Source organism: Ursus americanus, chromosome 33, assembly GCF_024610735.1.
Source record: "Ursus americanus isolate L20-20 chromosome 33, mUrsAme1.1.p, whole genome shotgun sequence".
NCBI lineage: Eukaryota > Metazoa > Chordata > Mammalia > Carnivora > Ursidae > Ursus > Ursus americanus.
Genome location: NC_142159.1, coordinates 1426354 through 1450146, shown reverse-complemented (window position 1 = coordinate 1450146; position 23793 = coordinate 1426354). Strand labels below are relative to the sequence as shown.

Sequence of the window (23793 nt, the reverse complement as noted above, 5' to 3'; positions counted from 1 at the left end):
TTTTTCCTTTCTGAAATGGGTTTGCAGTTGTCTGCCTAAACACCTGATCTCTAGAGCTGCCTGTCTTGCCGGTGCTCCACCACCACTAGGCTACTTCTATAACATAATATGCAGAATGTCTAGAACCCAACAGCTGCTCAGATCTGAAGGTCTGTGGGAGCCCTCCTACCAGTGAGGTTGTTTGTCAGCAACACCAAGTGATTTGGAGGACAAGCAGTAGGATTATTGCAGCTACTGACCAAATCAGATTCAAAGGACAACTGTCCCAAAGAATCAGGAGTGTCTGGACTGTCAAGTGGTTGGCAGTCTCGCTGTGAAGGAGGAATGGTGCTAATTGTGCCCTCTCTGAACTGGCCCTTGAGGTTTCCTTTAGGAAGTGACACCTGATTTTCATCTTCTGTAGAGGGACCCCATGTAGCACTAAGCCATGACTGTTCCCAGGCACAGTTAGCTGGCAGAGGGAAAGCTGTTTGGGATGACTGCCCCATGTGGTTGTCCAGGTCTATAGCAACACCTGGAATAGAACAGTGACCTCGAGAGTAGTGGTTCCTTTTGCTGTCTTTGCCATCAATTTCTCTCTTTTCCCTTAATGGGTTTCCCACTTCTTTTCTAAATATTTTATGAGTGTCTTCATTATTACATGAGCTGATGTGTTGAAGATGACTACAGGTGCGCATCTCATCAGAAAGTACAGTTTCTTGTTCATCCAAAATGCATTTCTCATCATTTCCACTGTGATTGTCAGGATCTGCGTGAAATGCAGGTGAATTTAAACTAGGGCACACTGCTGTGTGTTTTTGCTTTTCCATTAACAGATAGTAATCAGGTGCAGAAGAGAGTCTCTTCAGTGAATTTGCAGATGTGCTCTGATATTTGGCAAGATTTTGTTTTGACCTGTTCGCAAAGAATTCATTATGTTCATCCTTCCATTTATATTGTCCCCAAAACCCTCTTTTAATCTTTTTAAAACCTAGGTGGAAAATTTCTAGAACATTTAAGAAAAGCGAAACAGTGGCTATAGATTGCATAAATAATAGGAATATTGTCTTTTCTGTTGGTCTTGAGACAAAACAATCAATTATATTTGGACACGGGTGGCCGTGGCATTTAAATAAAGGCTCTAAATGAAATCCATATAGAAGATACTGTCCAATCATGAACCCAACCTCAACCACAGAGCGAGTGAAAATGTGTACCACGTAAGTGCAAAGCAGGGTTCCTCTGAGTGGAGCTTTATTTAGTTTCCTTTGTTCCAGCTGACAAAGTTCTTGCTCCAGTCTCCTCCGGTCCCCAGGCATTTCAAACTCCACCCCTTCCAGTGCTCCTCTCAGTTGAGCTTTCTTCCTCTGCCTCTCTTTCTCCAGAACCCTCAGTCGGTACAAGGCATGGCCCATATAGACCAGGGATGGTGAAGACACAAATATCACCTGCAAAACCCAGTATCTAACGAGGGAGATAGGAAAGGCCTGGTCATAGCACACGTTTCTGCAGCCGGGTTGTTCTGTATTACAGATGAAGCCGGACTGCTCATCATTCCAGACATCCTCGGCTGCTACACCCAGAACAAGCATTCGAAATATGAACAGGATAGTGAGCCAGATCTTTCCAATTACGGTGGAGTGGATGTGAACTTCCTCCAGGACGCCTCCAAGGAAATTCCAGTTCCCCATGTTTATTTAGTCAGCCATCTTCGCTCCGAACCCCATCAAATAGGAGACAGATAAATTCTTCCATTCTGAAGGGCGTGCTATTTCGTAAAGCAAACCTATGGCCAAACATGAACGAAGCGTCACTCTCTTGCTATGCAGTTGCTCTACTTTTCCCCTAGAGAGTGTGAACATCTTAAGAATTTTAAGATATCAGGAATTCAAAATCACTTATGTTTAGACCTCATAATGCAATGAAGAAAAAAAAAAAGAGGGGTGACTGGGTGGCTCAGTTGGTTAGGCCACTGCCTTCAGCTTGGGTCATGATCCCGGGGACCTGGGATGGAGCCCCACATCAGGCTTCCTACTTCTCCCTCTCCCTCTACCTCTCCCCCACCTGTGCTGTCCTGCTCTCTCTCTCTCTGTCAAATAAATAAATGAAATCTTTTTTAAAAGAAATTCCCGACTATTTTTGTACTAGCAGAATGTTTTTAGATAGTTCTTGAAATAAACAGATGGCTGTTGTGGTAGTGGTATTATAGATATTGTCATTGTAGCAATATTTGACCTATTTAAGACACACAGCTTGCTTTTGTGGAAGGAACAGTGGAGCAAGTTATAATTTAGATGCTTGGATTATCAAGCAGTACATTCCATATTAAGGTAGATAATCCTAGTGTATCTAGGAGGAAATATATCCCACAGGAAAGATCAAAAGAGGAATGTTTTCATAACTTTCATTTAAAACATCAATGTGTGTCCTATATCCCTTATATAAAGGGAAATGTCACACAATTAAATACAGTACTAGGTTTGCAGTTCTAATACTATAGCTATATGATACGTTCATCACAAAAATCTTATGAATTAGGTATGTTGTTTCCCCAGTTTACAGATGAAGAAACTGAGGCACACGTTAAATTACCCAAGGTCGGGGCACCTGGGTGGCTCAGTGGGCTAAACATCCAACTCTTGATTTGGGCTCAGGTCATGATCTCAGGGTTGTGGGTTCAAGCCCCACGTCTGGCTCCGCCCTGAGCGCAGAGACTGCTTAGGACCCTCTTGCTCCCTCTCCTTCTGCCCTTCTCCCCCCTGCAAATAAATAAGCAAAATCTTTAAATTATCCAAGGTCACATGGCTGGAACTCACATTGAAAATCAGTGTGGCTCTAAAGTCAGCTCCTATTCTACTAAACTGTTATTTTTCCTCTTTGGGTGCACTGAAGATTTGCATGAAAGAAACATTAAGAAATCATCTGTTTTCTCTTAAAAGTTTTTTTAATTAGGTACATCAAATAGTGATAGTTTGGGCTTTTTAAATGACTGGTTCTCATGTCTTTAGTTCCTTTTCTAAAGCTACATACAGTTGAAAAGATTTACAAAAGCATCAACCTTCTAAAATTTAGTTGTATTTCTGAGATAGAAAAATTTCTATTTAACGTTTTTATGTTAATAAGAGTATATTCTTTGATCCAACAATCCAAAACACTTTAAAGTGTAAGCAATGGTATCATTCATGTTGTTTATAATAATTACAAATCGAAAATGTCCAAAATAATTACCAATACAAGGAAGACAGTATTAGGGTGCCTGGGTGGCTCAGTCGTTAAGCATCTGCCTTCAGCTCAGGTCATGATCCCAGGGTCCTGGGATGGAGTCCTTTATCAGGCTCTCTGCTCAGCAGGGAGTCTGCTTCTCCCTCTTCCTCTCCCCCTCCCCCCCCCCCCGTTTGTGCTCTCTCTCTCTCATGCTCTCTTTCTCTCAAATAAATAAATATTTTTTTAAAAAAAGACAGTATTATACATAATAAATAATAGTGCATCTATAGTGTGGTACTATGCAACCAGTAAAAATGATAAATATATACTAATATAAAAAGACATTTGATATATTGTTTCAGTTTATAAAATAGAACAGTATGACCCCATAATTGTTATTTGTTTATATGTAGAGATGCATACAAAAAAGCCTAGAAGGAGATTCATCAAGATATTAACTATGATAATCTCTGGGTGGTGTGATTACAGTTGACTTTTTTTTATATAATTATATGTATTTTAATTTGTTTTTACCATGAACACTTCTATAATCACAAAAAATATATATTAATTTTTTTCCCATAAGGTACAAAAGCATAGTGTTTCCTGAAAGGAGCAGCAGTAAATTATTTAGCTACAAATCTTAGGGTCTGAAGCTTTCATAAATGACATGAATACTAGTAAACATAGACTCAATTCCATAGAATTCAAAAGCAAAAAATAGAAACATTTCAAGCAACTCTTTCTAAATTTGCTAAAACAGAGATTAACACAAACCTGTTTAGATAAATCTGAGCAGCAGATCCTGTTTGTTCTCTGAATGTGTCCCTTTGCGGGTGTAGAGCGGTTCAGGTCGGTGCAGTGAGTCCGCCATCGGCTAAAATCCATTTGTGTTCATTGTTCGCGCTTCTAAATCCACTCTGTGCAGCAGAACCTTTGCAACAATGTTGAAACAGACTGTCTGCACTGTCCAATAAGGTAGCCACTAGCTACATATAGCCATCGCACTTGCATCGTGACTTGTGTATCACGGGAACTGAGGTTTCTTTTTATCTTGCTTAATTTTAATTGAAATTTAAGAGCTTCGTGTGCCTTGTGGCTACTTTATTGGACAGGACAAATAAAGAATATTTCCAGTATTTCTAATAACACAGCAGTTTAGAAGACTAAAGTTATGAGCCCCAAATTAAGCTGAATAGATGGTTCCTCTATAATTCAGAGACGTCAAATTTAGAACACCAGTTGTTCGTATGCTCTTTTTTTTTAACAGTAATTTTGCCCCCTGGAGAACCCAATTAGATATCATTATTTTGGGTAATGTGAACCATGTTTCTAGTACCAAAAACTCTTTCTGACTAAAAACAGTTTCATAGTTAGATGAATTCTGTTTCTCTGTCAAGTTTTCTGTTACGAACAATTACATTTCCGTTTAGGTCATTAAAGGTCTCTCTTCAGAGCTAGTGACCTGATGGGTTGGCCATGACAGATAATTGTTTCTTCTCTGGGCTTTTTTTTTTTTTTTTTTTTTCCTCCTTTAAGATGTTTTATTTTTAAGTAATTTTTACTCCCCAACATGGGGCTGGAACTTACACCCCTGAGATCAAGAGTGGCATGCTCTACAGACTGGGCCCACCAGATACCCCTTCTCTGGGCTCTTTGCTAGTTCATAGATACTTTTCAGATCAAATGCAACTATTTCACAGTGAAAAAATTATACACATATATTCATATTTGTATATTATATAAATTACATATATGTAATATATAAATTGCACATAAATTATTAATAAGCTTGAAAAACACTAAGCCTCATTAGTCGTTAGACAAATACAAATTTAAACGAAATATTTTTTTAACTATCAAAGTGCAGATTTTTCAAAGATTTACAATACCTGCTTTTGGCAAAAGTATAAGGAAACTTACTATCTACTATCAGTAAGAATATAAATGGATGCAGCTACTTAAAAGGCAGTTTAAATCTATCAAAATTAACAGCATTTCTGCTTCTGGTTGCTTAAAATATTCTATTCAGCAAACATACTCAAAGGCACCCTACAGGGGCTAGCAAGTTTGCACAGCACTGTTGATAATAGTACATAATCAGCAACAGTGTCCAGCAGAGGCGTGGTTAAATAACCAGAGAACATCTTTATCATTCAGCAACTGAGAGAATGAAGGTTTCGAACGTCACATTGTAAAGCAAGTCACAGAGCAACACGTGGAGTATAATCTCATGTATCCTGTTTTTTAAAACCTACATTTCATATGTATATTTAATTAGCTAGAACAGAGATTAACGCAGATCTTTCTTAGTTGAGGTAAATCGTTCTTAGAAGTTATACCACGGTCACCTTCAACTCGTTCTCTGAACTTGTCCCTTTGGGGGTGCGGAGGCGATTCAGTGCCATTCAGTACAGTGGGAGAGCCGGGCATCAGCTCAAATCCATTTTCCTTTCTGCATATCCTGGATAGAAGAAGGTCTGCGAGAGCAGACCCCCAGCCGTCGACGGCAGTCATCACCAGGGAGAAGAGCAGGTTTGGGATGGGAAGGTAAAAGGGACTCTAGTCGTTTGAGTTCTTATTCAGATCTTTGTTTAACCAAAAACATATGCATATTCTCATACTCAAAAAACTTTTAACATCTCAAATCAGTTTTTCTCAAAATGCTGAAATACTACTTTTCTCAGTATATCTAAGTATGTATGCTCCTTTCAGAATACAGCAACATGTTTAGATAGGTGTTTATAAATAAAAGATATCAATGATGAAAGAAAAAAATGGTATTTCCTGTGTTCAGATTGGTCAAAAGGGAAAAAGGGTGACCAAGGCACCTGGGTGGCTCAGTTGGTTAAGCGTCTGACTCTTGATCTCAGCTCGGGTCTTGATCTCAGGGTTGTGGGTTCAAGCCCCGTGTTGGGCTCCATGCTAGGCATGGAGCCTACTTTTTTTTATCTTTTTTGAAAGGGAGAGAAGAGAGAGTATGAGGGGTGGGGAGGGGCAGAGGGACAAGGGAGAGAGAGAATCCCAAGCAGGCTCCATGCTGAGCTCGGAGCCCAATGTGGGGGCTGGGGGTGCCTTGATCCCATGACCCTGGTATCATGACCTGAGCCAGAATTAAGAGTGAGCCACACAGGTGCCCAGACATGGAGCCTACTTTAAAAAAAAAAAAAAAAAAGGCCAACAATCTGGGTTCTATAATAGGAAAGGAGACAGGCTTCTCAGCTTTCAGATTTGACATTTTACCTTTTGTAAATAAACCCTACCCACTCCCAGGAGAGCCACTAGCCATAAAAAGGATGAAAATCCAGAGTCCAGGTACCCAGTATGCACCAGAAAGCTGTTTCTAGGTTCCTTGGGATCCCAGACACACTCCTCGGATCTTAAAACTTAAATTTTCAGTCTTCTTTTATAAGATAGTTCTACCATTTATGCCGTACTCACAGAAATGTTTGTTCCTATACTCCCACGATACTCTCAGTTTTCAGTATTTGGGGAACACAGCCTCATGAGACCAATAGGGGAGAAGAGTGTGAGCTTTCGAGTCATTATCAACCTTTAAATCCTGTGCCCTCTTATACAAGTTACTTGATTTTTTTTTTTAAGATTTTATTTATTTATTTGACAGAGAGAGAGACAGCCAGTGAGAGAGGAAACACAAGCAGGGGGAGTGGGAGAGGAAGAAGCAGGCTCATAGCGGAAGAGCCTGATGTGGGGCTCGATCCCACAACGCCAGGATCACGCCCTGAGCCAAAGGCAGACGCTTAACCGCTGTGCCACCCAGGTGCCCCAAGTTACTTGATTTTTTAAATGAGTTTCCATGTCCTCCTCTCTAGATACAGAGTAATAGCCACCTTTCTGGGTTGTTGAAAAGATTAGCAAGAATGTATATAAAGAACCTCAGACAGTGGTCCATCCACCCCAACAGTGATAGAAAGTGATTATCAATAGTCTGGCACAGGTATGAAAAGTTTTTATTATCAGCACAGTACAATATCCGTGGATTCCATAAGCAGTCTCTACAACATATCCTTCAAGGAGAGCAAGTCTCTTTTAGAACGTACATACGATCCATACCACATGTGTGGAAAAGCCAGTCCCTGCTTTTTCCATTCCTCCCCTTTTCTCTCTTCCTTTTCCCTCCCTCTGCGATCAGAAGCCCCTTCCCTAAACCCTAACTCCTTTTGTAAGCAGTCTTTGCAACTGAGGACTTCCGTCATGTTCTGACCTCTTTATGAAACTGTCAGCATTTGCCAGAACTTCTTTGTCTCTTCATAGACTTCAGTTTTTTCCCAGATGGTTCTTTGCAGTACTTGGTTTGTATTGTGAGGCACTCAGTTTGCGGGGGATAGGAAAACATTGAAAAACACGGCAAATAAGACACAAGCGAAGTAAGCTGCAATTGCTATCCAAAATCTCGGATCCTTCAGCAGTGCCTTATCAAAGCAGCTAAACACAGTGTAACCTATGGACATTCCAGCGAATCCACCTGCGATGTGGGCTGCAAAAGACACCTTGGGAGGAAATGGGGAGAAACGAAAATAAGTGAAGAAAATGCTAATTGCATATTTCAGCTGCATCCCTCTTCCTAAACCACAAATACCATCAGAGTCAAACAAGAGTCTTCAAAGCCTGAAGAACAAGCAGGTGAGGCACGAGACACAAAACTCCCATGTGCACAGAGAGATGTTCTGAAAACATGCAGAGCTAAAAAATGTCATTTCATCAACTCTCCGAGTGCCCATGACCGAGCCATTGTTTCTCATGCTCTGTCCCCATCACATTCAGGATGGTTCTATATAACATGTTGCATTATGACAAGGGACCTCTGTAGGAGCTGCGTCTGACCCCGCATAAACGGAATGTCAGAATGAAAACACAGAGGACATATACACACAAATATGCAACAGGAACTACCCAATTCAAAGACTAATAACCACAAAACTGGAAATCTCTGTCAGTTTTGTTTTATTTTTTTAATCCTGCAAATCCATCTGGACCCAAATTTTCATTGCTGTTTTCCGATCTGCTTCTTATTCTCTGTGGATGGTGAAATCCCTTCTCTCCTGCTTTGCTGCCAGTAGCCACCAGGAGAGCAGGTGCAGAGAACGAGAGGCGGCAGTCAGGGCTCTGGGAGAGTCAAGTGAAAAGGACAATCCAAAAGTCTGATTTCCTCAGGAATTTGCTTACCTTCGAAATGGAAATTTGGCTGCCCTCAGGCACAGAATTCTCGCCCCTATTGGATGACCCTTTTAGCTATTGATATGATAGGTAAGCAAGTTCTTGTTGAAAAAATAAGCTGAACTCACCGGCGACCCGTTTGCAGGGACGAAGAACCTTCTGTAGAGAGCAAATCCCATATCCGACATAACTAGAAAGAAACACAAACTGATGAAGCCCCAGCGTCGCCACAGCAACGCACCAGGTGTTTTGGGGTCTCTCCCAGTAACGGCAGCAGCTAACACTGACGGAGACTCACTCTGCACCAGGTGCTGCTGTAGGAGCTTGATGAGTATCGATTCACTAATCCCCCCAAGGACCCTATGAAATGAGTATATCATGATCCCATGTGACAGGTGTATTCGCCCCCCATGTATGTAGTGGTTATCTTCTGCGTGCCAGGCACGGTGCTAGGTGGAGATACTGCAGTGAGCGGATGAAACGGCCCTGCCCCACGGAGCTGACAGTCTGGCTGGGGGAGGCACGCAAACAAATCAGTAAAACAAAGCATGACAGCACAGCAAATGGCGCTAAGTGCTCTGTCAAATGGACAAAATGCAAAGAGGACAAGATGCAGAGAGGAAGGAGGATTCGGAATGCTGGGAATGAGGTGTGATTTTTATTCGAGTCAGGGACAGTCTCACTGAGAATATGACATTCGACGAAGAAAAGAGCAAGCGATGCTGACATCCGAAGTAAGAGTCTTCCAGGCAGACGGAAGGGCAAGTGCAAAATCCCTGTGGCAGGAACGTACCCGACGTGCTGGAGGCAGACCCAGAGCAGCTGCACTGGCTGGATGGGTGGTTTTCAACGTGTGACTCCCTGCCCCTCCAAGAGCGGCAGTAACATTCACCTGGGAACTTACTGGAAATTAAACTTCTCAGGCCCACGCCAGACTTCTTGAACCAGAAACTCTGAAGATGAGGTCAAAAGTCTGTGTTTTAACAAGACCCGCAGGTGATTCTGGAGTACAGTTAGGGATAAAATGATAGGCGAGGAACAGGGGACAAATCACGCAGAGGCTTTATGGGCCACTGTAAGGACTTTGATCCCAAGTGGTAGGAAACCTTGGAAGGCTTTTGAGCACAGGAGTGATATGATTCAATTTACGTTTTTAGAAGATCATTCTGGCTGCGATACAGGAAGGAATGTAGGGGAGCAGGGACAGGAGGAGAGCAGCTCGATCACTGATACAGCCCCCATCCAAGGGAGGCATGACGGTGGCATCTTACCCATCAGGAATCCAGAACACAGAGGGTGAGTACTTGCCCCAGGCCACACAGCTCAGAGGCAGGGACAGGATTTGAACCTTAGGAAGTGTGGCTATGGAGGCTCCCCTCTCACACACCGCACTAACCGCCTCTAAGTACCGCCAGGAGTACTGGTGATGGGCCAAGAAAGGAGATGAGTCCACATTCTCCAGTGGAACAGTGAGAGCCAGAATTCAGACCTTCTTCCAGTAAGTCAGATCCATGATGCAAAAGGAGCTTCTGCGGTTTCTTGGCCTAGAAGAGCTCTGCCCTCCATGTGCCCTACACTTGGAAACCTCTCGTGCAGCTGTCACAGTCCACACCCATCCCCCAACTGCCTGCACTGCACTCAGTAAGCCACCGTGCCCTCGGAGATGGAAAGACCTAGTCCTTGCCTTTGGGAAAATAGCATCAGGACCATGTGTGGTGGCTAGTTTCTCTTTCAATACCGTATTGATTGATGTTCAAGTGACTAGACAGGAATTGAGGTCGAGGAAGTGCTCAATGTTAATTTAACTGTGAATGACTGTTACACAACATAGCTGGATAAGTTTGGCTGTGTTGTGTTTTCAGTCATCATTTGTATTTCCTAATCCAGTGTAAATAAATAACACAGAGACGGAACTGGGGAAGTTCTTGTAACCCTTAGCACGTCCGTTCCTCCAACCTCTTTCTCTCTGATCGTGCCCTTTCTCTGAATCCCCGCCTGGCTCCTCCTGCCTCCTAGGTTTGCTGCTACGTCCCCGGCAGTATCTCCATTGAGATGTGGCTTCCCACCTGAAAAGCCTCTATTGCAAGAAGCCCAGTTATTGTCCTTGCTAAAAATTTGACACTGATTTTAAGAGAGTTGCCTCTCCATGGATTTTTTTTTTTTTTTTTTGATGGGTGAAAATGTGAGAGTTCCTCTTTCAAAAGGAAAGCTCAGTTGCTTTGTTAGAAGACACATCCAACAATAATGCTTCATGAAGGAAGGTCCTTCAGGCCAACTGTCCTTCACAATTCAGAATAATAATTTACCTTTTTTTTTTTCACCAGTTTAAAAAAAAACTACATTTTCCCAATATTTTGTTAATCTGGCGTGTGTTTTAACTTTCCTCATCTTCAATAGTAAGTAAACCAGGTTAAAGAACTTTTAGAAATGGCCCGTGCCAGGGAGTGGGGAAGGTTAACGTTAACGGGCCTTAACTACTCTGTAAAATAAAATGACTTTATTACTTACCTCAGGAATGACCTAATGTTACATAAACTATTTTTGGCGACTCCCTGTGCATAAGGAAAGGGTTTTTACTCCAACATTGAAGGGTATTAAAACCCTTTTCCCATCAAGGGTTTGAGGCTCATTTTACAAAGTCATTCATAATTACCTAAAAGAAACATTGAAAACCAGGTAACTTGTGTGTTGCAACATGTTTTGGTCATAGGACTTGTCCCTTGGTCCCGGTTGTGACACTTAACAGCCCAGGTGGCAGCTCTGCTCCCCGGTGACTCTCCTCACTAGCCCCAGACACTTGCTCTCCTTTCTGTGCTCACAACTTTCCCTCACATTTTCAATTTCTTGTGGACAAAAATATTATATCGAGTATGTGTAACCTAAAAACAAGTCACTTATCTTCTCTCAGGATGAAATACTGTTTTTACAGCTAAACTGTCCATAAACTGGATTTAGTCTCTTTCCTCAGAGGTAGTTGGCCCTATTCCCAGCGATGTGGATAATTGAACTCTTGATACCAATTAGCAGAACCATTTCTTCTTACCATGTGGACAGCCAAAATCTCAGGTTTTATCAAGTAATGCCTCCATCTTGGCCTACAAGTGCGACCTGCCGTCTGCCCGCAGGGTCTGCCTTCTCCCCGCCTCCTCTACACAGCTACGGCTTCAGCCGGAGCAGGCCCAGAAATACGAGTTACTAGCCCTGCCTTGGCTCCTTTTTCTTCTACCCATTGTGGCCTGCCACCACCCAAAATCTACCATGACATTCAGACTCAGCTAAAATTCCGCCTCCTCTCCAGATTGAGCACTCTTCCTAAATTCCATCAGCATGTGATTCTCTGCTATAATGCTTGGAGATTTCAAAAGCCACCTTCGCCATCCTGCTAGTTCCTTGACCTCCCTGTTCCTTCACCCTCCCCTGCTCCTGCCTCAGCCACCACTCCATGCTTAGATCCTCGATCAGTTCTTTTTAAATCCAAAAATGTATAAATTAAGGAAGAAACTAGACCATGTCAGTGGTTTTCAAGCTTTCCCATTTCAGACAAAATCATATACAGAGTCCAATATATGAATGAGAACAATCCAGAATCCAATGTATGAATGAGAAAAACGTAAATGAAGCTATTGTAGTTAAAGTGGACCATAGAGCTCTACTCTCTTGACTTCCCCCACTCCAGAAAGAAACAAAAGGCAAAAACTCATTACTGAGGCACCTCTGAAAACCACCCACGGGGGTTTGTGAAAACTCCTCCTTGTACCTTTCTGCTTAGGGCTGTGGAGCCACAATTCTTTGTCACTCCGTGCTAGTGTTAGGAAAAGTGAGGCCCTCTGGGGGTCAAACCGATAACATGATAGGCGCGAAGCGTTCACAAAACAAACTTACTTATAAGGATGATGATCAGTAGTCTGACAATTCCAAAGACAGGAATCATTTCTCGAAAATTCTTGCAAAGAGATAAATAAAAATAATGTAAGTAGTCTTTTGGCAAATGAAACCTCACCTGTACTCTCTTCACCTGCTTTTTCATTTAAAGTTTGAGTATCAAATATTTACAAAATAAAGCAATGCTGTTACAGCCCAGCTTTCAAATGTATTTGGGAAGTACAATGCTGGTGCACTTGAAGACAAAATGAATATTTAATTCCATGATATGAACTAGACATAACTGTATTAGCAGGAAAAAAAATCTAAACATAAATAATATGAAATCAATACTTAACATGTCATAGAGATATGACGATGATAGATGATAGATAGATAGATAGATAGATAGATAGATAGATAGATAGATAGATTCTGTCAAACTAAGTCTGATGAAATATGTCTAAGGTTTTTTTGGTTAACATTCATTTAACACTTTATCCTCTTTCCAAATAGGAGTTAGTTAAAATTTGAGTATTACCTTAATTCTTTTAGATAATTTCAAAAAAATTTAAAATATTGGTTAAAAAAATAAAGTTTCATTTTAGCTTTGAAAAAAATCTCAGTCCAGGGGCACCTGGATGGCTCAGTCAGTTGGGTGTCCGACTCTTGATTTCAGCTCAGGCCATGAATGATCTCCGGGTCATGAGATCAAGCTGTGTGGTGCTCTATGCTCAGCAGGGGAGTCTGCTTGAGATTCTCTCTCCCTCTGTCCCTCCACCTGTTCTTTCTCTCTCTCTCTCTCTCCAAAATAAATAAATAAATCTTTTAAAAAGAAAATCTCAGTCCAGCTTACAGTACCCTCTGTGTTACTAAAGAACTATTGAGTCAGGGGGGTGCCTGGGTGGCACAGTGGTTAAGCATCTGCCTTCGGCTCTGGGCGTGATCCCGGCGTTCTGGGATCGAGCCCCACATCAGGCTCCTCCGCTATGAGCCTGCTTCTTCCTCTCCCACTCCCCCTGCTTGTGTTCCCTCTCTCGCTGGCTGTCTCTATCTGTGTTAAATAAATAAATAAAATCTTTAAAAAAAAAAAAACTATTGAGTCAGGGGCACTGGGGTCGCTCAGTCAGTTAAGTGTCTGCCTTCAGCTCAGGTCATGATCTTGGGGTCCTGGGCTCAAGCCCTCCGTTGGGCTCCCTGCTCAGTGGGAAGTTTGCTGCCCCTCTCCTTCTGTCCCTTCCCGCCCCTCATGCTCTCTCTCTCTCAAATAAATAAATTAAATCTTAAAAAAGAAAAAAAAGAACTAAGAAAGACATCTCCACTTTAATTTATTGAGTTACTTCTCCCTTCCCTTTCAGTTTATTAACTCTCTTCCCAAAGAGTAAAGACACTGAAATACCCATGTTTATTCTAAATCAATTATTTTTAAGCTGTTGTGGTCACAACCTACAGTAAGAAACAATTTACATAAAAATCTAGTACATAAACAGTATTACATGGGATACATACTGAAAATTTTCTAATTTTTTTCTTTTTAATTTAAAAAAAAATTTTTTATTAGTTTAAGCAGGCTCCATGCCCAATATGGGGCTGGACCTCAAGACCCCAAGATAAAGAGTTGCATGCTCTGTGTACTGAGCCTGCCACGTGCCCCTCTTTTTGTTTAATTTTTGGTCACAATTCCTTAAACTGTTATTCATGGATTGCAATCCAAAGCTCGAAAAACATTTTTCTTTTTTCTTTTTTTTAAGATTTTACTTATTTATTTGACTTAGAGAGACACAGTGAGAGAAGGAACACAAGCAGGGGGAGTGAGAGAGGGAGAAGCAGGCTTCCCGCTGAGCAGGGACGTGGGATCATGACCTGAGCCAAAGGCGGATGCTTAAGAATTGAGCCACCCAGGCATCTCTGAAAAACATTTTTCTAAATCACTTCTATTTTTGGAATAGTTTTATAATTGCTTCATATTTTCCTCCTAGAGTATTTTTAAAGTATATCTACATGGTTAAAGGGTTAAGAACTAGTCAGGATTTAACATTATAGGCTATTTTAAAAGTGGTTGACATTCTTACATGCCATACATGGGCATATAAAATGGTATGCCAGCTTTGGAGGGCAATTTGGCATTTATGCAGTTTTAAAGCCTTCATCCAGTAAATCCACTTCTAGGAATTTTTTTTTTTAAAGATTTTATTTATTTATTTGACAAAGAGAGAGACAGCCAGTGAGAGAGGGAACACCAGCAGGGGGAGTGGGAGAGGAAGAAGCAGGCTCATAGCAGAGGAGCCTGATGTGGGGCTCGATCCCATTACGCCGGGATCACGCCCTGAGCCAAAGGCAGACGCTTAACGACTGCGCCACCCAGGCGCCCCCATTTCTAGGAATTTATCCTACCAAAATACACACACACACACACACACACACACACACACACACACACACAAATGCAAAAAGATAAATGCGAGAGAACATCCTTACAGCATTGTCTACAAGAGTGAATAGGTGGAGTTACCCCAATTTTTTTTTCTTTGAAGGATTAAATCAGGCTATGGTTCTATGGTGTGCTGTGGAGCACTTGAAGAGGTTGAAGTGGATTTCTGTGCAGTGATATGAGTAGTTGGGGTCAAGCTAACTCTATGTTAAGATGTAGAACAGTATCTTTGAGAGTGGGTCCATTTTTGTAGCCTTAATTTTGGCAGGATTTTGAGTACAAATAGAAAAAGGTCTGAAAGGGTGTGTATCAAACTGTTAACACATGCTATATTTGAGATTTTGACTATTTCTCAACTTAAAATATTTTTTTAGTATTCATCACTTTTGAGATCAGGAAAAAAAAATAGGGGCACCTCGGTGGCTCAGTCATTAAGCGTCTGTCTTCAGCTCAGGTCATGATCCCGGGGTCCTGGGATCGAGCCCCATCGGGCTCCCTGCTCAGCGGGAAGCCTGCTTCTCCCTCTCCCACTCCCCCTGCTTGTGTTCCCTCTCTCGCTGTGTCTCTCTCTGTCAAATAAATAAAATCTTTTAAAAAATAAAATAAAATAAAGATAAAATATGAAAGGAAAATTCTAGTGCCCAGAAGATGAGTGCTCAGTAAATATGATGAAGATTCCCTAATCCAAATACCAGTTATTCTTTAAAAGAAAAAAAAAATCCGTAGATTCCATTGCCAAAAGTTCTTACCACCAGAACATTCATAAAATAGCCTCCCATGAGAGCATAGACTCCTCCGGAAGCACCCACAAGATACCTGAGCGGGTCAAAAATGGAGCTGGCGAGGGACCCTAAAGAAAGAAAACACAAAGGATCACACGTAACTGAAAGAATCATGAAAGACGCATCTTTCTAATCTAAGACCGCAGTTGGGTAGTTTGGACCGTTATGATATTAACAAGCAACAAGTTTATTTTGTTTGTCCCTTCCATACTGTAAAAGCATAGCTATGGGAACTAACCACCTCAATTTTCCTGAAATATTAAATGTTCAATATGAGGACCGTATAACAGGGACAAAGAGCACAAGCTCTAGAGCCAAAATTACCAGCTGGGTGACTTGAGCAAGTCTCTTAACCTCTCCGTGCCCTAGTTTCCCTACATAAAGAGGATATTAATAGAACTTACCTCAATGCATCGTCAGGGGAAATAAATGAGTTGATACTTGCATCGTGCTTAGAACACTGCCTGACATGCGTTATGTGCTTGTTAACTATTGTTTCAAAATACTGCACAGGTTTAGCCAAAACTATCAAAATACCTGAGGCATTCCAACATCTTATTAGCTAATGGCTTGGTTTCTCCTGGAGTCAGAACCCTTCTCGACATAGTATTCGATCAGAGTAACCAAACAACAGGACACCTATTTGCCAACCAATCTTAGATTGCCTGAACCAAAATAGGACTTTAAAACCACCTTATGCAAACTCTCAGATGTTCTCTACTCCTTTTTCTACTACTTAGTTTTTTGCTTTTAAGGCTCTCCTTCATTCCTTAGGATACAATGTAATACCTGCTTCCTGCAAGAAAGACAAAGTGGCCTTAGGAATCTTACAAACAGATGAGTAAACAGTAAGATGCAGAATAGAACAACTACTGCGGCTTCTTAAATGTAGTGAATTCGCTATGGAGGCACGTAGGAAGGAAGGATTTTTTTTTTCAGCAGAGAGGTGGAGGCCTTGCTACTCTGAGAAGGAGGAGATAGCATTTTGATTAAACTCTAAAATATCTTTAAGATTTGGCAGGAAAACAAAGAAGGGGAAAGCATTCAGGACTCAGGGAACTGGAAAAGCAAAGACACAGAAATGAAGATATATGGATGACTAAAAATCAGTGAGTAGTCCAATAGGTTTAGGGCAATGGTCCTCAAGTGTCAACCTTCAGACTAAGGCTGGAGTGGTTGCATCTTAATGATATGAGTAATTTATTTTTAAAGCACAGATACAAATGTCCACTTCTGGCTATGATGGATTTTTTCTCCCACTTGAAATAGCTAAAAGCACTGGACAAAATATATGAAGCAGTGATCCCCAAGATACTGGACATCAGATAACAAAGGAGAGTGAACCCTGAGAGACAAAAGATAAATGAAGTGAGTTGTCTGCCCAGTTTACTGCCTTGAGAGAGATTACAGGCTACAACGCATACACAGAAGGGGGAACCCAGGTAGATCTCAGTAAACTTTAAGTTGATCAGATAGAGTTTAAAGTCCCGATAGTCCTAGGAAGCTGGAGTTTGCAAGACAGTGCACCAGAGAGGAAGGAGCAGCACAGAGAGAACTCCGGAGAAGAGCATGTGAGGAAATTACCTGAGCCAAGGGAAGAACCACCAGAAAGGAGTAGAGGGAAGAGCAAGTAGCTTTGCTTACACAGCACCAGAGAGGCTAAGTAAATTTCCAAACAAGAAAACTTCAGAATTCATGGGGCATTGGGTAAAGTACACAGAAGGGTCCTACACCAGTAGTGGGTAATAATTAGCACTAAACATGACTCAAAAACACAGTTTCACCTAGCAAATCTTTCTTTTTTTTAATTTTATTTATTCATTTGAGAGAGAGAGAGACAGCCAGCGAGAGAGGGAACACAGGCAGGGGGAGTGGGAGAGGAAGAAGCAGGCTCCCAGCAGAGGAGCCTGATGCGGGGCTCGATCCCAGAATGCCGGGATCACGCCCTGAGCCGAAGGCAGATGCTTAACGACTGAGCCACCCAGGCGCCCCTAGCAAATATTTTTTATTTTTTAAAGATTTTATTTATTTGACAGGTAAAGCAAGAGAGAGAAAGAGAGCATGAGCAGGGGGAGCAGCAGAGGGAGAGGGAGAAGCAGGCTCCCCACTGAGCAGGGAGCCCCACATGGGGCTCGATCCCAGGACCCTGAGATCATGACCTGAGCCAAAGGCAGATCCTTAACCAACTGAGCCACCCAGGCACCCCTCGCCTAGCAAATCTTGCCAGAAAGTTTCAAACTCTTTCCAAGTAACTGTGTTCCAGAACAAATTTAAGGAATATTTATAGGAATACAATAATATCCACCATCCAAAGGTTAAATGTCTAACATCCAAACAAAAATGGTCAGACAGGCAAAGAAACAGGAAAATATGATCCATAATAAAAAGAAAAATCGATCAATTAAAACCTTCCAAACCAGGGGCGCCTGGGTGGCACAGCGGTTAAGCGTCTGCCTACGGCTCAGGGTGTGATCCCGGCGTTGTGGGATCGGGCCCCACATCAGGCTCCTCTGCTATGAGTCTGCTTCTTCCTCTCCCACTCCCCCTGCTTGTGTTCCCTCTCTCGCTGGCTGTCTCTATCTCTGTCAAATAAATAAATAAAATCTTTAAAAAAAAAACAAAATAAAAAAAACCTTCCAAACTGACACAAGTGTAAGTTTTAGCAGATTATGGCAATAAATAATGATTACAACTGTATGCTATATGTTCAAAAATTAAGTAGAGACACACAAGATATAAAACACTCAAATCAAATTTCTAAAGATGAAAACTATAATGTCTAAGATGAAAAAATACACTGGTTAAGTTTAATGGCACATTAGTGCAGAAGAAAAGATTAGTCAACATGAAGACATGGCAGTAAAAGTATCCAACATGAAACACATAGAGAAGAATATTTTAAAAAATAAATACAGTGGGGGGCACCCAGGTGGCTCAGTCGGTTAAGCGTCTGCCTTTAGCTCAGGTCATGATCCCAGGGTCCTGGGATTGAGCCCCACGTCAGGCTCCATGCTCCATGGGGAGTCTGCTTCAAGATTCTCTCTCTCCCTGTGCCCCTCCGGTCGCTTACGCATGCTCTCTCTCTCTCAAATAAATAAATAAATCTTTAATAAAAAAAATGTTAAAGGAAATCCTTAGGCAGAAGGAAAAAATATCAGATGAAAATATGGAGTTACACAGAGGAATGGAGGGCACTGGAAGTGGTGAGAATGTGGGCAAACCCATAAGATTTTGCCTTATTGCTTAAATTCTTATAGAAGATAACTGTTTAACAACTAGAAATAATAAGTGAATTAAGTTGGAGGATAGAAGATAAATGTACAAAAAAATCAAGTTTATTTCCACGTCATAGCAGTGAAGAATTGGAAATAGAAAATTTTTAAATAGTACCATTTACAGCACATCAAAAACATGAAATACGGAGATAAATCTGATCCCTCCCCACAAATGTGCAAGAGCTGACGCTGAAAGCACAGTTCCTAAAATTTACAAAGTGATAAATCATACTCCATCAAAACTTTAAAACTCCTATTCTTCAAAAGATACTATTGAGAACATGAAAAGACAAGCAACAGACTAGGAGAAAATATTTGCAAGTCATATATCTGATAAAGGACTTATAATCAGAATATACATTATTATATATGGTAAAGAATATAATCCAATTTTTAAATGGGCAAAGATTTAAACATACTTTACCAAAGAAGATATGTGGATAGCAAACAAGCACATGAGAAGATAATCGCCATCATTGTTAGGAAATGCAAATTAAAAGCCAGCGGGAGGGGCACCTGGCTGACTCAGTCAGTAGAGCATGCAACTTTGGATCTCAAGGTTGTGAGTCTGAGTGCTGTGTTGGATATAGAGATTACTCAAAAATAAAATATTTATTTTTTATTTTTTAATTTTTTAAGTAGGCTCTACACCCAGCATGGAGCCCAACCCGGGACTTGAACTCACAACCCTGAGATGAAGACCTGAGCTGAGATCAAGAGTCAGCTGCTTAACCAACTGAGCCACCCAGGTGCCCCCAAAATAAAGTTTTTTAATATAAATCCATCCATCCATCCATCTATCCATCCATCCATCCCAGTGAGATACCATCATACACCCAACAGACTGGCTGAAATTAAAAAGACTGATGATAGCAAGTGTTGTTGAGAATGTAGAGGACCTGGAACTCCTGGTGAAGGTGTAAAACAGTTGACCCTTGAACAACACGGGTTTGCATTGCTCAGGTCCACCCTTACGCAGATTTTTTCCCAATAAATACAGTACAGTACTGTAAACGTCTTTTATCTTCCCTATGATTTTCTTTCTTTCTTTTTTTTTTTTAGTATTCATACCCAACATGGGGCTCATGACCCCAAGATCAAGAGTCACATGCTCTTCTGACTGAACCAGCCAGATGCCCCCTTTATGGTTTTTTTGTTGTTGTTGTTTTTGTTTTTTTAAGATTTTATTTATTTATTTGACAGAGACAGCCAGCGAGAGAGGAAACACAAGCAGGGGGAGTGGGAGAGGAAGAAGCAGGCTCCCAGCGGAGGAGCCTGATGTGGGGCTCGATCCCAGAACGCCCGGGGTCACGCCCTGAGCGGAAGGCAGACGCTTAACGACTGCGCCACCCAGGCGCCCCTCTTTATGGTTTTCTTAACAATTTTTTTTCTAGCTTACTTTATTGTAAGAACACAGTACCTAATAACGTATACAAAATATGCGTTAATCAACTAGGTTATCGGTAAGGCTTTGGGTCGACAGTAGGCTGTTAGTAGTTAAGTTTTGGGAGAGTCAAACATTACATGCGGATTTTCAACTGTGTGAGGGGAATCAGTGCCCCTAACCCCCACGTTGTTCAAAGGTGAACTGTACTTTGTACCATATAACCTAACAATCCCACTTATAGATATATGTCCAAGAGATCAACACAGAAACTTCTACACAAATATTCATAGCAGTGTTATTCATAATAGCCAAAAAGTGAAGACAGCCCAAATGCCCATCAGGTGGCGAATGTGTAGAGAGAACGTGTAGCCACACCATGGAATATTGTCTAAGACTAAAAGGGAATGACGTACTGACGTATGCTACAGCGTCAACGAGCAATGGAACCAGTACACCAAGTGAAAAACGCCAATCAGAAGAGACCATATTTTGCACAATTCCGCTTGTATGAAATGTCCAGAATGGGCAAATCTGAAGAGACAGAAAGATTAGTGGTTGCCTAAGGCTGGGGAAGGGAGAATGGGGTGAAGAGTGGGGAGGGGTACAGGGTTTCTTTGGGGTACAAAAATGTAAAACTCAATTGTGATGATAGGTATATAATCCTGTGAATTAAGCTTAAAAAATTGAATTAAATACTTAAATGAGTGAATTGTATGATATATGACTTATATCTCAGTAAAGCTATTTTAAAATGTTGGCGGTTTCTTAAAATTTAAACATACCCTCTGATAAGATCCGGCCATTCCATTCCTAGGTATTTACCCAGGAAAGCTGAAAACATTTGACTACACAAATACTTACACACAAATGTTCACAGAAGTTTCTTTGCAATAGCCCCAAACTGGAAGCAACCCTAATGTCCATCAGTAAGTAGAAGGGACAATTTGTGGTATATCCCCACAATGAAATACCACTTGGCAATAAAAAGGAATCAACTGTTGATACACATAATAACAGGGATAAATCTCAAAATAATTATGCTGACAGAAGCCAGACAAAAATAGAGTACATGCTCTATGATTGCACTTACATAAAATTCTAGAAAAAACAAATTAATCTACAATGATCAGTAGTTGCCAGGGAAAGGACAGGGAGGGGCAGTAGAGAACAATTCTCAGGGGTCACAAAGAAACTTTTTGGGGAGCGATGGATACATTAATTATCTTGATTGTGGTGACAGTTTCATGATTGTATACGCGCATCAAAATTATCACATACACTTTGAATATGTGCAGCTTATCATATGTCAGTTATCCCTCACCAAACAAAACAATAACAGATGCCAGGGCCGCATCCTCCAGGATCTGACTCAGTACGTCAGGGTGGGATCTGGAGGCTGTAGCTGTGACAAGCCCTCCAGGCGACCGTGGTCATCAGTCCGACTGGGGAACGCTGGGTGGGATTGCAGACAGACCAGCACTTCTGTCTTTAACATGCATACAGATCACTCTGGATTTGTTCACAGCAGATCTGGTTAGTGGGTCTGGTGTGGGGCCCAATACTCTGCATTTCTAGCGAGCTCCCGGGTGATACCAATGAGGCTAATCCACGGACCACGCTTTGCCAGGAGCAAGGATGGGGAAACTAAAGTTATCTGACATATCGAGGAATCTAGAAAAAAAGCAAAGCAAGAAAGACAGCGGGCAAGAGGAGACTTTAGAGGTGGTGGGTATGTTTATGAAATAGACTGCAGTGAGGATCTCATAGGTGTGTACGTATCTCCAAACTCCTCAAGTCATGCACATTAAATATGTACAGATTTGGGTATGTCAGTCATATGTCAGAAAAGTTAATAAAACATTTTACATCGAGTTCCCCTTAACCTGTTTTTGTCTAACTTCTTTTTTGAACATTAGTAAGGATTATGCTTCCAAGATAAGGAAAGAAAAGAAAGGCAATGGGGCCACGTAGTGGAGGGTAATGAGCAATCTTGAATGTTTTGGCTTTCTTCTGGGCTCTGTGTTTTACGAAGGATCTAATCTGTGCTTGAGGAAGGTGACCCGGGCAGCAGTGTGAAGACCAGAATAGCAAAGACACACACCTGCCAGGAAGCTCCTGCAAAAATAGGCAGAGGGTGGGACAGATTCATCACGCTCTCTCCGAAACTGGGGCAGGGCTGATTCCACAGGTCGAAATCAAGCTGCAGGGAAACCGTGCAGATGCCAGAGCCAGGAAGGACCTCACCAGTGCGGAGGCTTCCAAGGGCAGGAAAAACAGGTGCGTGCAGGACCCGAAGTAGAAGGTGGAAAAACAGGTTCCACAAAAGTAGGAGGGAAGCAGACTGGGGAGTTATGTCACTGAGCATTGCCAAGTCTATCTCCTAAAGGCTTCCTGCTCTCCAGCCCCACTGCTCTAGGAGGCTAATAACAGTTTCATCAGTTAAAAAATGTTGAGCCCTGCAAAAGGTCGGATTGTGTCCCCCAAAAAAGATGTGTTGACGTTCTAACCCCAGCACCTAGAATGTGATATTATGTGGGAAGGGGATTGTTGCAGATATGATTAAGATGAGGTCATACTGGAGTATAGTGGGCCCCTCAACCTATATGACTGTGTCCTCCTTAGAGGAAACAGGGAATGTGAAGGGAGAACTCTATGTGACGATGGAGGCAGAGCTCGAAGGGCTGCAGCTGCCAGCCAGGGAACGCCAAGGACTGACAGCCACCACCAGCAGCAGCTAGGGAGAAGCGAGGAAGGATTCTCCCACACAGGATCAGAGGAGGGAGCATGGCCCCACTGACACCTTGATTTCAGACTTCCACCCTAACTGTGAGATGGTACAGTTCTCTTGTTTAAACGACGCAGTCTGTGGTTCGTTATAGGAGCCCTAGGAAACGGATACAACCAGCCACACTGCAACATAGGTGTATTAACTTATTTGTAGGTTACATATATAAGTTCTGTACTAATGTGGTTTTTTTGATGGCAGGTACATTTTCTTGGTTTTCTTTCATATACTAGTATGTTTTTTAATATAAAAATAGATTTTTTTAAGATTTTATTTATTTATTTGACAGAGAGAGCACAGCAGGGGGAGCAGCAGAGGGAGAGGGAGAAGCAGGCTCTCTTGTTGGGCAGATAGCCCAATGTGGAGCCAGATCCCAGGACCCTGGGATCATGACCTGAGCCGAAGGCAGACGCTTAACCAACTGAGCCACCCAGGCGTCCCTAGAAATAGAATTTTTAAAGGATGAAACATTGATTATACAATATTTTTAAAACATTTTTACTTTATTAATGGTACCAAAAAATGTGGGGGTTTTTTAAGATTTATTTTAGAGAGAGTGTGTGCGAGCGGGGAGAAGGGCAGAGGAAGACGGAGAAGCCTCAAGCAGAGTCCCCGCTGAGCATGGAGCCTAATATGGGACTCGATCTCACAACCCTGAGATCATAACTTGAGCGGAAATCAAGAGTCAGAGGCTTAACTGACTGAGCCACTCAGGCGCCCCTGGTACAAAAAGATGTTATCAACCATGAAAAGACAAGGAAGAGGGGCACCTCGATGGCTCAGATGGTTGGGCATCTGCCTTCGGCTCAGGTCATGATCCCGGGGACCTGAGATCGAGCCCTAGTCAAGTTCCTTGCTCAGGGGGGAGCCTGCTTCTTTCTCTCCCTCTGCCATTCCCTCCACTTGTGCCC

The 23793-nt window shown here is 41.9% G+C and overlaps 2 protein-coding genes and 1 long non-coding RNA gene across 8 annotated transcripts in view; 1 reads left to right on the top strand and 2 right to left on the bottom strand.

The window, feature by feature from the left end:
• Window positions 1–23793, top strand: part of LOC148107203 (uncharacterized) — a 47514-nt gene that overhangs the window by 1098 nt on the left and 22623 nt on the right. For 2 of the 3 annotated variants that reach the window (XR_015722696.1, XR_015722697.1), the window contains exon 2: window positions 19350–22374. This is a non-coding gene — a long non-coding RNA (uncharacterized LOC148107203). The remainder of the gene's footprint in view (window positions 1–19349; window positions 22375–23793) is intronic. The other variant, XR_015722698.1, reaches the window with a different exon arrangement.
• On the bottom strand, window positions 128–1882 carry GJA9 (gap junction protein alpha 9). The gene has a single exon (XM_045782654.2). The coding sequence runs from the start codon at window positions 1668–1670 to the stop codon at window positions 138–140; it is 1533 nt and encodes a 510-aa protein (XP_045638610.2). The 5' UTR covers window positions 1671–1882; the 3' UTR covers window positions 128–137.
• Window positions 7232–23793, bottom strand: part of RHBDL2 (rhomboid like 2) — a 52507-nt gene continuing 35945 nt past the window's right edge. For all 4 annotated transcript variants that reach the window (XM_087858332.1, XM_045782657.2, XM_045782656.2 and 1 more), the window contains exons 5-8: window positions 15403–15503; window positions 12244–12304; window positions 8490–8551; window positions 7232–7694 (exon numbers count right to left, since the gene is read on the bottom strand). In XM_087858332.1, coding sequence (XP_087714458.1) covers window positions 7515–7694; window positions 8490–8551; window positions 12244–12304; window positions 15403–15503 — 404 coding nt within the window. In that variant the 3' untranslated portion in view covers window positions 7232–7514. The remainder of the gene's footprint in view (window positions 7695–8489; window positions 8552–12243; window positions 12305–15402; window positions 15504–23793) is intronic.

Coding starts and splice junctions, on each gene's coding strand:
- GJA9 (XM_045782654.2), bottom strand. CDS start 1,670: ATGGGGAACTGGAATTTCCTTGGAGGCGTCCTGGAGGAAGTTCACATC.